This window comes from Parasteatoda tepidariorum, chromosome 3 (assembly GCF_043381705.1).
Source record: "Parasteatoda tepidariorum isolate YZ-2023 chromosome 3, CAS_Ptep_4.0, whole genome shotgun sequence".
In the NCBI taxonomy this organism is placed as follows: domain Eukaryota; kingdom Metazoa; phylum Arthropoda; class Arachnida; order Araneae; family Theridiidae; genus Parasteatoda; species Parasteatoda tepidariorum.
The window spans coordinates 77,520,412-77,533,711 of record NC_092206.1 but is presented as its reverse complement, the minus strand read 5'-3'; the positions used below and the strand labels follow the sequence as shown (position 1 = coordinate 77,533,711).

General features: G+C 28.2%; 1 protein-coding gene across 4 annotated transcripts in view; it reads right to left on the bottom strand.

Annotated features, from left to right (window-relative positions):
• Positions 1–13,300, bottom strand: part of LOC107445619 (netrin receptor UNC5C) — a 166,214-nt gene that overhangs the window by 58,088 nt on the left and 94,826 nt on the right. For all 4 annotated transcript variants that reach the window (XM_071178866.1, XM_071178867.1, XM_071178868.1 and 1 more), the window contains exons 2-3: positions 7,919–8,099; positions 7,635–7,816 (exon numbers count right to left, since the gene is read on the bottom strand). In XM_071178866.1, the coding sequence (XP_071034967.1) occupies positions 7,635–7,816; positions 7,919–8,099 (363 nt within the window). The remainder of the gene's footprint in view (positions 1–7,634; positions 7,817–7,918; positions 8,100–13,300) is intronic.

Below are 13,300 nucleotides of genomic sequence, written 5' to 3'. Positions count from 1 at the left end.
TGAAGCAAATTTTAATTTTTTATGAATATGAATTTTTTTTAAAAATTCATTTTTCTAACATTCACTCTTCGAGCTTATTTTTTTGCTTTTTACAAATTTTGAAGCAAATATTTGCTTCTTTTATAGCAAATTTCAATGAATTGAGTAAATTTGTAAAAATGTAAATAGTAAAATTAGATTTATTCTAATTTAATTTTTTTTAAAAAAGCGAATCGAAAAATCAACTTTCATAATAAAATCTGTCTAGTTTCATAATTTATGATTACCTTTCTTATTATATTAATAAATAAATTTTCTCAACACAATTTACTCAATTAATATTCTGTTTTTGAAAAATGTATTCCGATTATTTTAAGTAATTTATTATCATTATCCTTTACCTTCGCTATTATAACAACTACTTACTGTTAATTTATTTGCAATTAAATAGAGCGAATAAAATATAATGAAATATTTGTTTTAATTAAGTCTAATCTCTAAAAATATAGCAACATATTAAACTATAAAACTTAGAATAGCGTGTTCAAGAACATTTAACTTTTTTTCGTGCTATTAAATATGCAGTGTAAAAATTCCCGATCAAATTGCGATAAAAAGTGCCAGGGTGCCAGTACTTTTTCCAATTGAATCTTTTTCTACCGGAACATATGTCGGAACAAAAAATCGAAAAAACCACAATTTTTTTCAGTGATAATTACCATAAAATTACTGAATGACTCTGAGTAAATAAAGATTTCTGTAAAAATTTCGATAGAACATTTTACGGCAGAAATGGATTTTATTTAATTTGATCTGGAAATTTTTAACAGAGTAGAAAAGAATTAAAATTGAAGTATTTTCCTTGTTCTTATGGTTTCAAAACTAATTTTTTTAAACTTTTTACAATAACTAGTTTAAGAGAAATATTAATTTTGGAATTTTGAAAATGCAGTTTAAAGATAGCACTTTAAGAAATCCTGAATTATATGTGCGTTTAATATCATGCAGTATATATATATGTGTATTTCATTATCAAATAGGGAGCTGGATATATCGAATTCGAGTGCATGTTGCACATGAGTTTGTCATTGCACATACATTCAGATGTCATCTTGTCACTATATGTATCGTTGCCAGTTCTGTTGCAAATTATACTGTCTGCTTTCTACAACTGCAGACAATCATAAGTGCACTTAGATAAACCAAATTGCATCTCGAGCATTTCGTAAAGTTATGCTTACAATTATGTATTATCTGGGTCAGGTACAATGACATTTGTTTGACATTGACTTTAAACATGACATTTGTAAAAGACTCAAATTATTTTTAAACGTGCTTAAACTGTTAATTTTAAAAGTACTCGTATCTTGCAGTCCATCCATACTTTTCAAGGCTCATAAATTATTTAACAACATTTAAGTCAATTTATAAGATAATAAACGTTAAGGCCTTAGTCGTTAAGAATATATTAGAGTTTGAAGTAGAAAATGAAATATAGTAAAATATTTTATTTAATAAGATTTTTTTTAAATTTTGTTATGATTTCTTTGAATGTAATACTTTTACATATTAATTTAATCATATTTTTCCCAAATTGAATGTATTTTATGCATTTTCGAATTTTATGATTTCCCATGCTTGTAAATTAAACATTTACACATTTTGGAGTATAATACATTTTTGATCTAATACTTATAAAAGCTTTAAACACTACACTTTTTATCTGTTTATAATTTGATGCATTTTCGCGATTTAAGATGGTAACTTTTAAATTCATATTTCATTTTCTTTTTTTAATTTTAAATCTAGATATTTTTATGCATTTAAATATGATACTTTTTCTGTTTAAGATGAGATACATTTTATACTTTAACTTAATAATTTTAATTTTTTAAGTAGGATGATTATTACAGTATAAATTCTTTATCTTCCTCTTTATACCATAAATTTGAAGCTTTTATAATAAATATTTTATGTAAAAAACATGTCTTAAATTGAAATAGGGATAAACTACGTCTGTTATATAAAATGCTATTCATCCTGATTAAAGATAAACTCTACTTTTGCAACATCTATAAAAGAAAATTTATGTTTATTCTATAAATTTTTATTTTCCTTTTCTCCTTACACAAATTAAAAAGAAGTCCTTCGATACGATAAATTACATCTGAAAAAGTACACAAATAAACAAATATTTACTGTTCAACATGGCCGAACTTCCGATTAAAATCTTTTAATTCCAAATCGTTCTTCAAACAGAAAAATTATACAGAACACGAAATGGCAATCATTTTTAATGTCATGACAGATTAACAGGGGAAAAAAATTAAAGAAAAAAATAGAAGAGAAAAATGTTTTCGCGGAATGAAAGAGAATTCAATTACCACAACAAACCTGAAAGATCATTTACCTGATTTATTTGAAGAAGGAAAAAAAAATTACGTAATCTCAAACGATAACTAAGCGAATAGTTGAAAATAACAACAAAAAAAAAGTTTATTCGAAGTGCCGCGTAAAATACAAAAGAGTCGTTTGAAAAAACATAGAACTGTTATTAATTTAAGACGATCGCCGAGGTTGAAGAATCAAGCAACTATTTTGGCTCAATTTTGCATAATCATTATCATAAAATAAATATTAAGTTAAGAAAGAGAAGAATGTAGAAATAAATTAAGTTTCGTGTTTTTCTAAATTGATCACATACAAAGCGTTGGATTTAAAGAACAGAAAGAAGCACAGACGATAATAATAAACTAAAATGATTACATGATGTTATTTTCAGTTTCGATTCGGCATCAGTACGCATTAAATTTTTTTTACGTGTTTTGATTCGCAGGTTAATGATTTTACATATGAGTTATTTGCGAAAGTTTTGCGCTTCGGAGTAATTGGATTCTTATTTCAATATGAAATTTCAACATATTTCCTTCTTTTTTTTTTTTTTTTTTTTTATATATTAGCAGTCGTATAATGTAAGAAAATTATCATTTAAAGTGCAGAAAAATAACGCATGAAACCTAAATATCTCTACAAAAAAAATAGTTGTTTTAAAACATCATTGAATTGAAGAAAGGTCAATTTACAAAATATTCTAATCATTCTAAATCAGAGTGCATATTTAAAATTAGAAAGAGTCAAATAATAATAATAATAATAAACAAATGTTTAATCTAGTTTTAAAATTTTTTTTTTACTCTTTTTCATTTATAAGCATTTTATTTCCTTCGAATAGTAGTTAGAATTAGAGATAAAATGTTTTTCAAAAAATTACTCACTTATTCAGAAGGGAAAAATAAATAAATAAATCAGCATTGACTTTAAAGCACATACCCTTCCTCAAATAAAAGCTCTCTCTAAAGCGTTAAATTAGTCAAAACATGCTTATTTATTCTGTGTCCCAAGACTCGACTAAGTCCTGTGCTGCAGTTTTCCAGAAAGTAAAATGCTGCACAAGTGTAAAAAATAAGTTTTAAAGAAACTGAGTAATGAAACTGAAAGTATCTTTATTTATACTAGGTTAAAAAGTTTTCGAACTCCTTAACCACAAAATCACGAACGAAACTACTTACTACTTTTCTATTCATTAAATTACTTTCCACGCAATATATTTTCTATTTTAGTAGAATTCTTGGAAAGTATACTAAAGTTTACATTAAAAAAAATACGTTCGCTTATCTCATTAAATATGTAGCATTTTTTTTTCTTTATTTACTTTAAATGCGTTCAGGCGATTATAACAAAAAATAACTCATTTTCATAGTAGATTAAGAAAAAAAAAATCTTGTCTTTCCTTTTGGAGGGTTTTAATTAACGTTCTTGTTCAATGAGCATAGTTAAAAGGTGACTTTTTTGATGAGATGAAATATTCATCGCCGTTTAACTTCCTTTAATGAAAGGACAAATTAAAACGAGGTTTCATTTTTAATAAAAAGTGTCAATATACGTTATGCGAGTAAAAAAAATTTTTTTAATAACATAATTTTTTTTAGAAAAAAATTAACTTTAGCAGAGTGAAATATTAATTATAAATCTTAAGGGAATTGTCCGAAAATCCCTCAAAAGAGCGGAACTCTTCAAAATTCGTTAGAATATTCTATGACTTAAAAAAAGTTGCGAGAAAAAAAAAATAGTTCTCTTAGTTAAATTACTTTCCAAAGCAATCAAAAGTAAATAAGTAAATAATAATAACCAAATAGCGATATTTTAGTATTAAATTAAAACTTTACTTTTTAAAATTCTTTGGTTGTAATTTTCACGGAAGTAAAAAAATTATATTAGATTATCTTAAATAATGTGTTTTTATAGTTAACGAAATTATTTGATGTATTTAATCAAATCCAATTAGCCTGTTTTACTTTAATTAATGTTACTAAAGATTATATGTATTTTACACTTTACTTATACAGATTTTGAACTCTAATTTACACAGCCAGTTCCATTTTTTAAATAAAAAAAGTCCAGTGCCCGTAATTGTTACGAACTTCAGCAAAATTTGTATATTATACGGTTGTTAGATAAAGAATTCTAACTTGAAGCTATTACGTAAATCTATTATACAGCAATTACGTAAAGCTTCGTTGATTGTTTATTTATACGGTTATTACATAAAGCTTCTTAACTTAATTAAGAGGTGAATACTCTTTTAGATCAGGTTCCGGAAACAAAGGTCCCTGGTTCGATTTCTAGAGGTGTCAAAAAACACTTTCTCCACATACGAATTATTAGATTTTTTACGATAAATTTATTATAACTAAAAAATTTTTCTTACGTTAGTGGTTTATACTTCTTTCGTATAAGTAACTCAAGTTTTACTATTAAAAAAATGCCAGTTACAAAATAGTGAAACCGCCAATAGTGATTTATATAAGATAATAATATTGAACTAAGAAAAACGTATAACTTTAAACAGAAACAATACGTTAATATTTCTTCCAGTGTTGCTACTTAGTAATAACGTTGAAATATTTTTTTTTTTTTAAATTCAGAAAATTTAAGTTTTTTTAAATTTTAAGAAATTTTGAAGAAATGAAATGAATGGAATAAAATACGGTTTGGGTTATGTTTAAAACAGCACAACAAGAAGATATTTAGAGTTCTTTACTTTACATCGTAATTTAAATGCGCTACTAATTTTCTATGAATAATGAATCGTTTCTTTAACGAATATTCCCTAAAGAGTTTTGTCGCTTAATTGAAATACCATCATGCAAGAAAAATAATTAAATAACTCCAAATACATATGTTGTTTTTTTTACCTAAACGCATTCATGAACTAGTATTTGTGCTATTTTGTCCGCGAGACCTCTGATGTAACTGATAGAAAAATTCTGTGAGATAACGAACGTGCATGCGGGTAGCTTACGGCTCTTCTGATCCATTAGTTAGAGCAACTGAAACATCATTAGTTAGGGGAGATTAGGCAATTATTGAAATACTCCAGAAGTAAAAGCAGATAAGAGATAATTTGGGTAGCTTTTAATTACCGTTTAAAAGAGGTTTTTATATAATTAAGTTAAAACAATCACTAAATAGATATAAAAATGGCGGTCTCTATTTAGTGCTTGTTTAACCCGATATAGCTCATGTTAATGTTCTGTTTTTTATTCCATAAATTTATAACAAGAGTCAAAAATTTTAATCTTTCAAAAATTAAATAAATTAAATTGTATTTATAAAGTAATTTTTCAGATTTATTAATGCAGATTTTTATTTGTTGTTATTCGCTTGCACAAATTTTATTAAAATATCAAGCTAGCATTAAATGAATCACAGTTTTTATTTTCCTTTACTATAAACACAACAGTTTTTAAAAAAGGCTACTTATAAATGGTGCTTCTGCTTTCTAAACGCCGTTCTTAATATAATTAATAACTGCAGATGAATTGAAAGTATCAGTTTCAAACTATTAGCTATTAGATACGGTATCTCAAGAGGCAGACTAAATACCGTTTTTATTATACAGTATCTTAAGAACTTTATAGTTCCTTATTTAGTGTAATTCACTGAAACATTTTACCTAGCTGAAAATCTCTATTCGGGTGGAAAAAATTCACCCTGTTACAAAGTTAAACTGAAAACAAAACACACACATTTCTTCAAGTCGAAGTTTATTTTAAATTTATTAAATTTGAACTTGAAATTTTACAACTTTTCAAGTAAATTTCTCTGTATTTTCTTAATTACTCAAATAAATAAAAATTAATGATCCTGTGGAAATGAGGAGGAATTGAATATTTCAATTTCAGCTTACTCACAATTGTAATTTGTGCCAACTGTGCTGTAATTGCACCATTTGTAATAAGTGTATATAGGCTAATTAAATAATCAGATTTTTTGAAACTAGCCACTAGAATTTTGCAATGCACCAAGTTAACTTAAAAAATCTCTAGTATTTATCGAATCAGCCGCAATGGCTCAGAGAATAGAATGTTTACCTTCAAAAGAGGTTACCCTAGTTCGAATCACAGCGAATAGCTGTTTGAAACGGATTCTGCTACCAAGTCACATCGAACACAGTGCTGGCGTAAAATATCCGAAGGGATAGACGGATCATGGGTTAGAAATCCCCTTACTGTCTGCCTTACCGTGGGAGGTTTTCGTAGTTTACCTCTCTGTGTAATCCAATTCGAGTTAATTCCTTCAAAATGTCCTCCACGTAGGCCATTCTGTCCCAATGCTTGATACGGGACTTCCCTTGTCTTATGGGTTGGGTTCAAAATTACAAGGCTGCGGATTTGTACTTCGACAGTCGAATAATCAGAATAGGATTGGCTGTTTAACGCCGATTTTCAAATAAAAAAAAAGTGAACCTAACATTTTCTAGGCTTATTGTAGTTATCCCACAAACCTTTTAGGTAAGTTTGAGAACACGCCATTCTTAACCCAATTAGCCTGATTTATTTGAGATAGTTTTCAAAAAGGCCGGAAAGCTTATTTTAGGTACCCCTATTAAAGTCTTATTTAAAGAAGTCTAAGCCTATTCATATGGAGTAATTTTTCATCACCTTTCCTAATAAAATTAAGTGCACATAGGCAGGCTGAGGGTAATAAGTTTTAAAAATATAAGGTAGATTAGGAAACATTGAAGATTTTCCAATAAGCATTAAAAAATAATGGCAACATTTGCAAAGCGCCTGATTTTTCAATTAGCCTATCACACATACACTATGGACGTCCCTGAAATTGATTTCAAGCAGTGATCAATATTCTACAGCCAGTTGATTGTGCTCTTAAGGATCGAGAAATGTAAATCCTAATGCAACTTTAAGTTGAAAAACCACATTTCTTTATTAACGAATTTGGTCATTTTATTTTAATTTCAGAAGCACGATGAAAAATCCTAAAACATGATATTAGAAAATGTTATTAAAACAATTATAGTTATTAGAAAAAAATTTATTCTCTTTTTATTAACATTTTATTTAAAGTAATTTCATAAAGGCAACCGAAATATTAAATAAATATTGGACTATTGATTGGATCTAAGTATAATAACATATTTCAAAAACTTCAAGAAAAGTATATTTGATTAAGTCTCAACTCCCGGAGCCCCTTTAATTCTTCCACGGAACCCTGGGGTTCCACCGAACACCATTTGGGAACCACTATCATTCAAAAGCACTGAAATATCAAGTTGATTAATAAAAAAGACTTACAAGCTGGTTTGACGATGGCTCTCCGACTTTTCACGATGCCACTGGATGAGAGGGCATTGCAACCACAACCGAAACCATCTAATCCAAAATATTCCTCAACCTCTTTACGAGTGATATCAAGACTCACTTCGATGTGTCTCACTCCTGTTCTGGGATCTACAAATGTCTGCTCACTGTGGTGCCTGTAAAATAACGCAAAAAATGTTTTATTTTTCTTAAATAAATATTAAAATGTAATGATCTGCATAACATTTCGTAAAACTTCGTAATATGAATATGCATACCTATGATGGAAGGACTTGTCGTTGCACTCAAAGTGCAGCTGCAAGACGTTCTTGGCTTTGCACAAAAGCGTGGCTGCCCTGTTTCTGATGACATATGTATCACGTGGCTCTTCCAGAAAGACCGGCAAACCAGAAGTGTCACTATCATCCGTCGGAAAGGGATCGGGAAATAAAGCACCTTCTACAATGAAAGAAGAAATTGAAAAATTAGTAATTCATTCATTTTTAAATAATAATTATTATTAGTGAGTCGTAGTGAATTATTCTTAGAATAAGTGAAAACATTCTCCGGAGAAAACTACCCCAGAATGAATTATCATCGAGACAAATCTTACTCGAATAATTTTGGAAGGTGCTGAGAATTATTTTCGTAATATTCATTGAAGTATCGAATTTAATATGTGTACTAAATTAATCAATTTTCTTCAAAATCGTAAACATTTAAATGCATTTTAAATCGGTAATTCATACATTAACCAAGTAAATAGTGCAACTATTTACTTGGTTGAACAAATTATTTCAACAAATAATTTCGAACTTGGATGAACAATTTATTGAACAAATAATTTCGCAGACATCGAGCAATATTCAATATTTAACATAAATATCTCGTGTACGATGTAGATTTTACACACATGTGATTTACTCATATACTACATTCTACTCTATATTCTGTTCGTACAAAATATTTTCCGCCCTATATTCTACTCATATGAACTATATTCTATTCTATGTTCTGTTCGTAGAAAATATATAATCCACTCCATATTCTACTCATATGAACTATGTTCTACTTTCTATTCTGCTCGTAGGAACTTCATTCTCTATACTCTACAAATATTTACTTCTACTCTCTATTCTGTTCGTACAAACTGTATTCTACTCATATAAACTCTATTAGACTCTATTTTCTGTTTGTACAAAATATATTCTAATGAACTATATTCTACTCAATATACTGTTCGTACAAATTATATTCAACTCATAAGTACTGTATTCTACTCTATATTCTCTTCGTTACAAAATAAATTCTACTTAATCTTCTACTCATATAAACTATATTCCACTCTATATTTTGCTCGTATAAACTATATCATCTCTAATAAGAACTATGATCTGCTCGTACAAACTACATAAGGCTTTTATCAAGCAATATTTTTCTAGAGTATAGTTTTGATTTGAAACGGATATTGTCAAATTGTAATTTAATTAGAAGTAGCAATATTTATTGCTCAATAAAAATAATAATAAAAAAAATTCTACGATTTTCTTTTCCAAAATAAGAAAAGTAAAAATGAATTTAATTTATTAATTGCTCTCGCTCTTTATATATTCAAGAACAGAACAATCTGAAATTAAGAAAATAAATAAAAAAAAAAAGATTGTTTGAGAATTAAGTGAAAACACACGCAACGAATCGGCATTCCGCGCACTATTACTTATTTTTGACTTTAGTTCCCCTTCCCTACGCACTGAAAATCCGGATTTAGAAGGGGTAAATTCTTTGGAATCCCTACTTTAAAATCCCTAAACGTGCTTCGGGAAAGAAATCGAACGAAAAGTGTGGCCAAACACCTTCACACTCCTTTAAACTTTCAGCTAACTTTCATAACAAAAAAATAATAAAAAAGAGGAAAAAGGAACAGGAACTGGGGATAAGTTTTCTTTTTCAACACCTTGCATACCGCATCGATCAAAATTTGGATGAAAAATCCGATTCAGAGCGTTGCCACTGCATTCTAAAAATATATTCTATTCGAATGAAGCGAAAGAGAAAATAGAATCCTATTCGGTGAAGTTCGAAATTGAAAATGGCTTTTGCGATAAGAATGCTTTTGCGAAAAGAATTTGCCACTTGTTATGAATTCCCAAGCTCAACGAAATCCGATTGTGAGAAGGATTTGACTGGGAAGTGCATAAACTTCTTTAATTCTTTTTTTTTTTTCCATACGTAAAAAAACATACAGCTAAAAAGGAAATATATGTGAGCTACTAATAAAAAACGGTACTGAAAACAGTCTTTTTCAATTATTATTCTTTTTATTATTATTAAGTATGGTAAACAAAATTATCTTAAAAATAAAACTAATTGAGATAATTCAGGAATTGTAGGATAATATGCCACCAAACTCGACTGCTTGAATAAATTTGCAAGAATACTATAATTTCTTAATTAACAACAATTAAAAAATACCAATTGGGAGAGACACATAACTACCGAAATGCATAGGTCTCAGACTAGATCCACCGTCAACGTCATATTGCAATAATGTAGGCTAACTGAAATAGCCACCAGTATTTGATCATCAGCCTAGCGCTTATGATTTCGATTTTATTTGTTGTAATTTTTGTAAAAAAGAATTTTTGAGTGCTCTTCGCACTATTGTTTTAATATATTTTGCTTTGGCTATATTGATACGATATCAGTAAGCACTCTTTTTTGCGGATATATCGTGTAAGCTGATGAAAAGATTATATCTTTCATTTTCCGGATTTTTTGAAAAAATGTATCTTTTTTTCCTCTTCATTTTGAACTTATCTAATGAGTTCTGTTTATTTGCAGCTTATGCGCAATAANTATATAATTAATTAATTAATTAATGTTACAATTTTTTTTCATGTTACTAAATTGAAGTTATAAAATAGCCATTTTATTCACTAAAAACCTAAATTATGATTCCCACGTCAATATCAAAAATTCAAATCTAAGAAACAATCTTTTTTTTTTTTTTTTTTTACGTTATTAAGGTTAAGTCAAAAACACATACACACTTATTCCCTGAAAACGATCTAAGTAAAATAAGGAACACGTTCGTATAATATAGCTTAAACTGAACCTAATATATTCATAAAACTTTTTTAAACGTTAATTAGAGCTTTATCTTCAGTTCAGATAATTCAGAGAGGGCTGGTATTTGAAAGAAGGAACAAAATGCTTTTTAACCTTCCCTTTCCTTTTCGAACAACTCGATTATCATAATAAGCCATCATTTTCTCAACATTAACATTGCAGATGAGGCCTAAGTGCAGATGACCAGAAAACTCATAATGATTTCTAATATACAGCAGCAAACGATATTTATTCGGTCATTATGTATTTATGAAACCAGTTTCCTCTCTTTTTAATTCACTCCGTTCTTCCGCATCAGTTTATCACCCACAATTCAGAAGGAGATTTAAAAATTCGAAAGTTAGCTTTGAAGCGATTAAAAGTTCTTTTTTTTAATTATAAAACTGGTATTTTTTAAACATTACAGAAATTCCTTTTTCAATTTTTTTAGCGTTTTCAAACCATTCATGGCATTACAGGTTTGAAGAATTTAATTTGTCATCGAAAATAAAAATTATCTCTATTTTATTCACAAATTATCTCTGATTAATGACTCAACTCGAATTTAAAATAAAATCTTAAGAAAAAAATTCTAACTAAATGATTTATAGTAAATATGAAAGACAAAATACAATTGGATTCAGTATAAAAATAGTTATTCAAAATCAGAGTATGTGTTTTGAATTAGTAATTGCAATAACTGATTTCGTATTCAATTCGAATTTAAGCAACACGTAACAGTTCAATCTAATCAAATCAATCTAATGAAGTCTAATCAAACAACAAGTAAGTTACATTTTGATACCAATCAAAAAATCTGAATCGACATCAAAAATTGTTCGAACCAATCTACCTCACTCACACATCTGTATCTGCTCTATCGCTATGTTTTAAGTAATGCTGGACTTAATTTGAATCTATAAAATAAATAAGTAAATTGAATTTCGATTCTAATTATGTGATTCAAATCAGTGCCAAAATATTAATTCATAACATTTATTTATTGATAAATAAGCGTTTGTAATAATAAATTAAAATTTTTTTAATTTTTCATGCAGTTCAAGTTAATAATAAACCGCATATATACACACATCTGGATCCGAACAAGCTCTTTATTCTAAGTTATGTTGACTCACGGAAAACTTACTAATTACGAAATTCAAAAAGTGACATATTTAATAAACAAATATTTCGAGAATATAAACAAATCTTTTTTTAAGAAAAAAATCTGTTAAGAAGACTAGGAAGAAAAATTCTCTTTTCTCAAAATGAAAAGCTCTAAGAATGATTTTCCAAAGTTTTAGAAAACTCTATCACCTGTAAGTCTACCCAACCTGTCAGCGGAACAAGTAATGTGCTCACAACGTTAATAACGCGAAGTGTCAACTACTCTAGAAAAATTTAACGCGCTGTCAATTTCGACACACATTTACCCGGTTTTACAACGAAGAAACAACACCTTGTATACGTAATTCAATCGATCTGAACACAAACTTGGAACAAATGACGTCAGACGTCGAACAACTGGCGATATTTCTTTTTTGGAACTTCTCCCCGGCGGTCTCCTGAATCAAAGGTACACCAAGAGAAGAGAGTTAAATCAGATTCAGAACAGCTGATCCTGTTTATGTTCCAAGAAACGAAAAGATTTTTGGAAACCGAACTTTTCTCAGTTATACGTTAGTTTCCAAAACGCAATTTTCGCAGACGATTTCTTTTTTTATTTAAAATAAAGAATTGCGTATGTTCGGAGTGGCAACAACTGTAAGATTTTTCTCTAAAGTAGGGAATTTGTCAATGTTCGTTCCAAATTCTGAGAGCTCAGGGACAGTTTTTATTCTTATATTATTTTGAACATAGCTATTTTTTCGACCATAGGCTATAATTCACTACAAGTACACTGAGTGCGTAGGAGAAAAAAAAATTACTTTTTTGTTCGAAGAAGAAGGAAAATGTTCCAGAAAGTTTGGAAGTTTTATTGATTGTTTCTTTTCTTACAAAGAAAGCATTCTTTTCGAACGAGAAGCAGAAGAAATGTAAGTTCCAAAGAAGTAAATAACATCGGGTTTGGTAGAAAATTTACGTTTCCGATATAAAGAACTTCAGTGTTTCAATTACAGAGATAAAAAGAGAAGAATATTCGAAGAATTTTTTTTCTTTTCCTGATCTATGATACTGAGTAACAGAAGGACATTATTATAGAAAAATATACCCTTCAGCTTTGGAACATATTGATTGATTTTGATGGAATAAACTTGATATACAACAGTCCTTTTTGAGAAAAGTCAATTTTTTTTCAAGACACTTCTGAAGAGAAGTAAATAAATGTAAGATATATTTGGTATACTTTTGTAGAAGTAGAATAGTTTCCTTTTTCCATGACAAATGAGTTTTTTTTTTATTATTTTTTTTTATAAAAAATAACAAAAATCTCTGAACACAATCCAAACATAGAGAAAATCAATTACAATATTTATATTGTATCTGATTTATTTCCGTAAACAAGTTTTATTTCTTCATTACAAATAAAATAAATGTTTCTAAGAAAATTA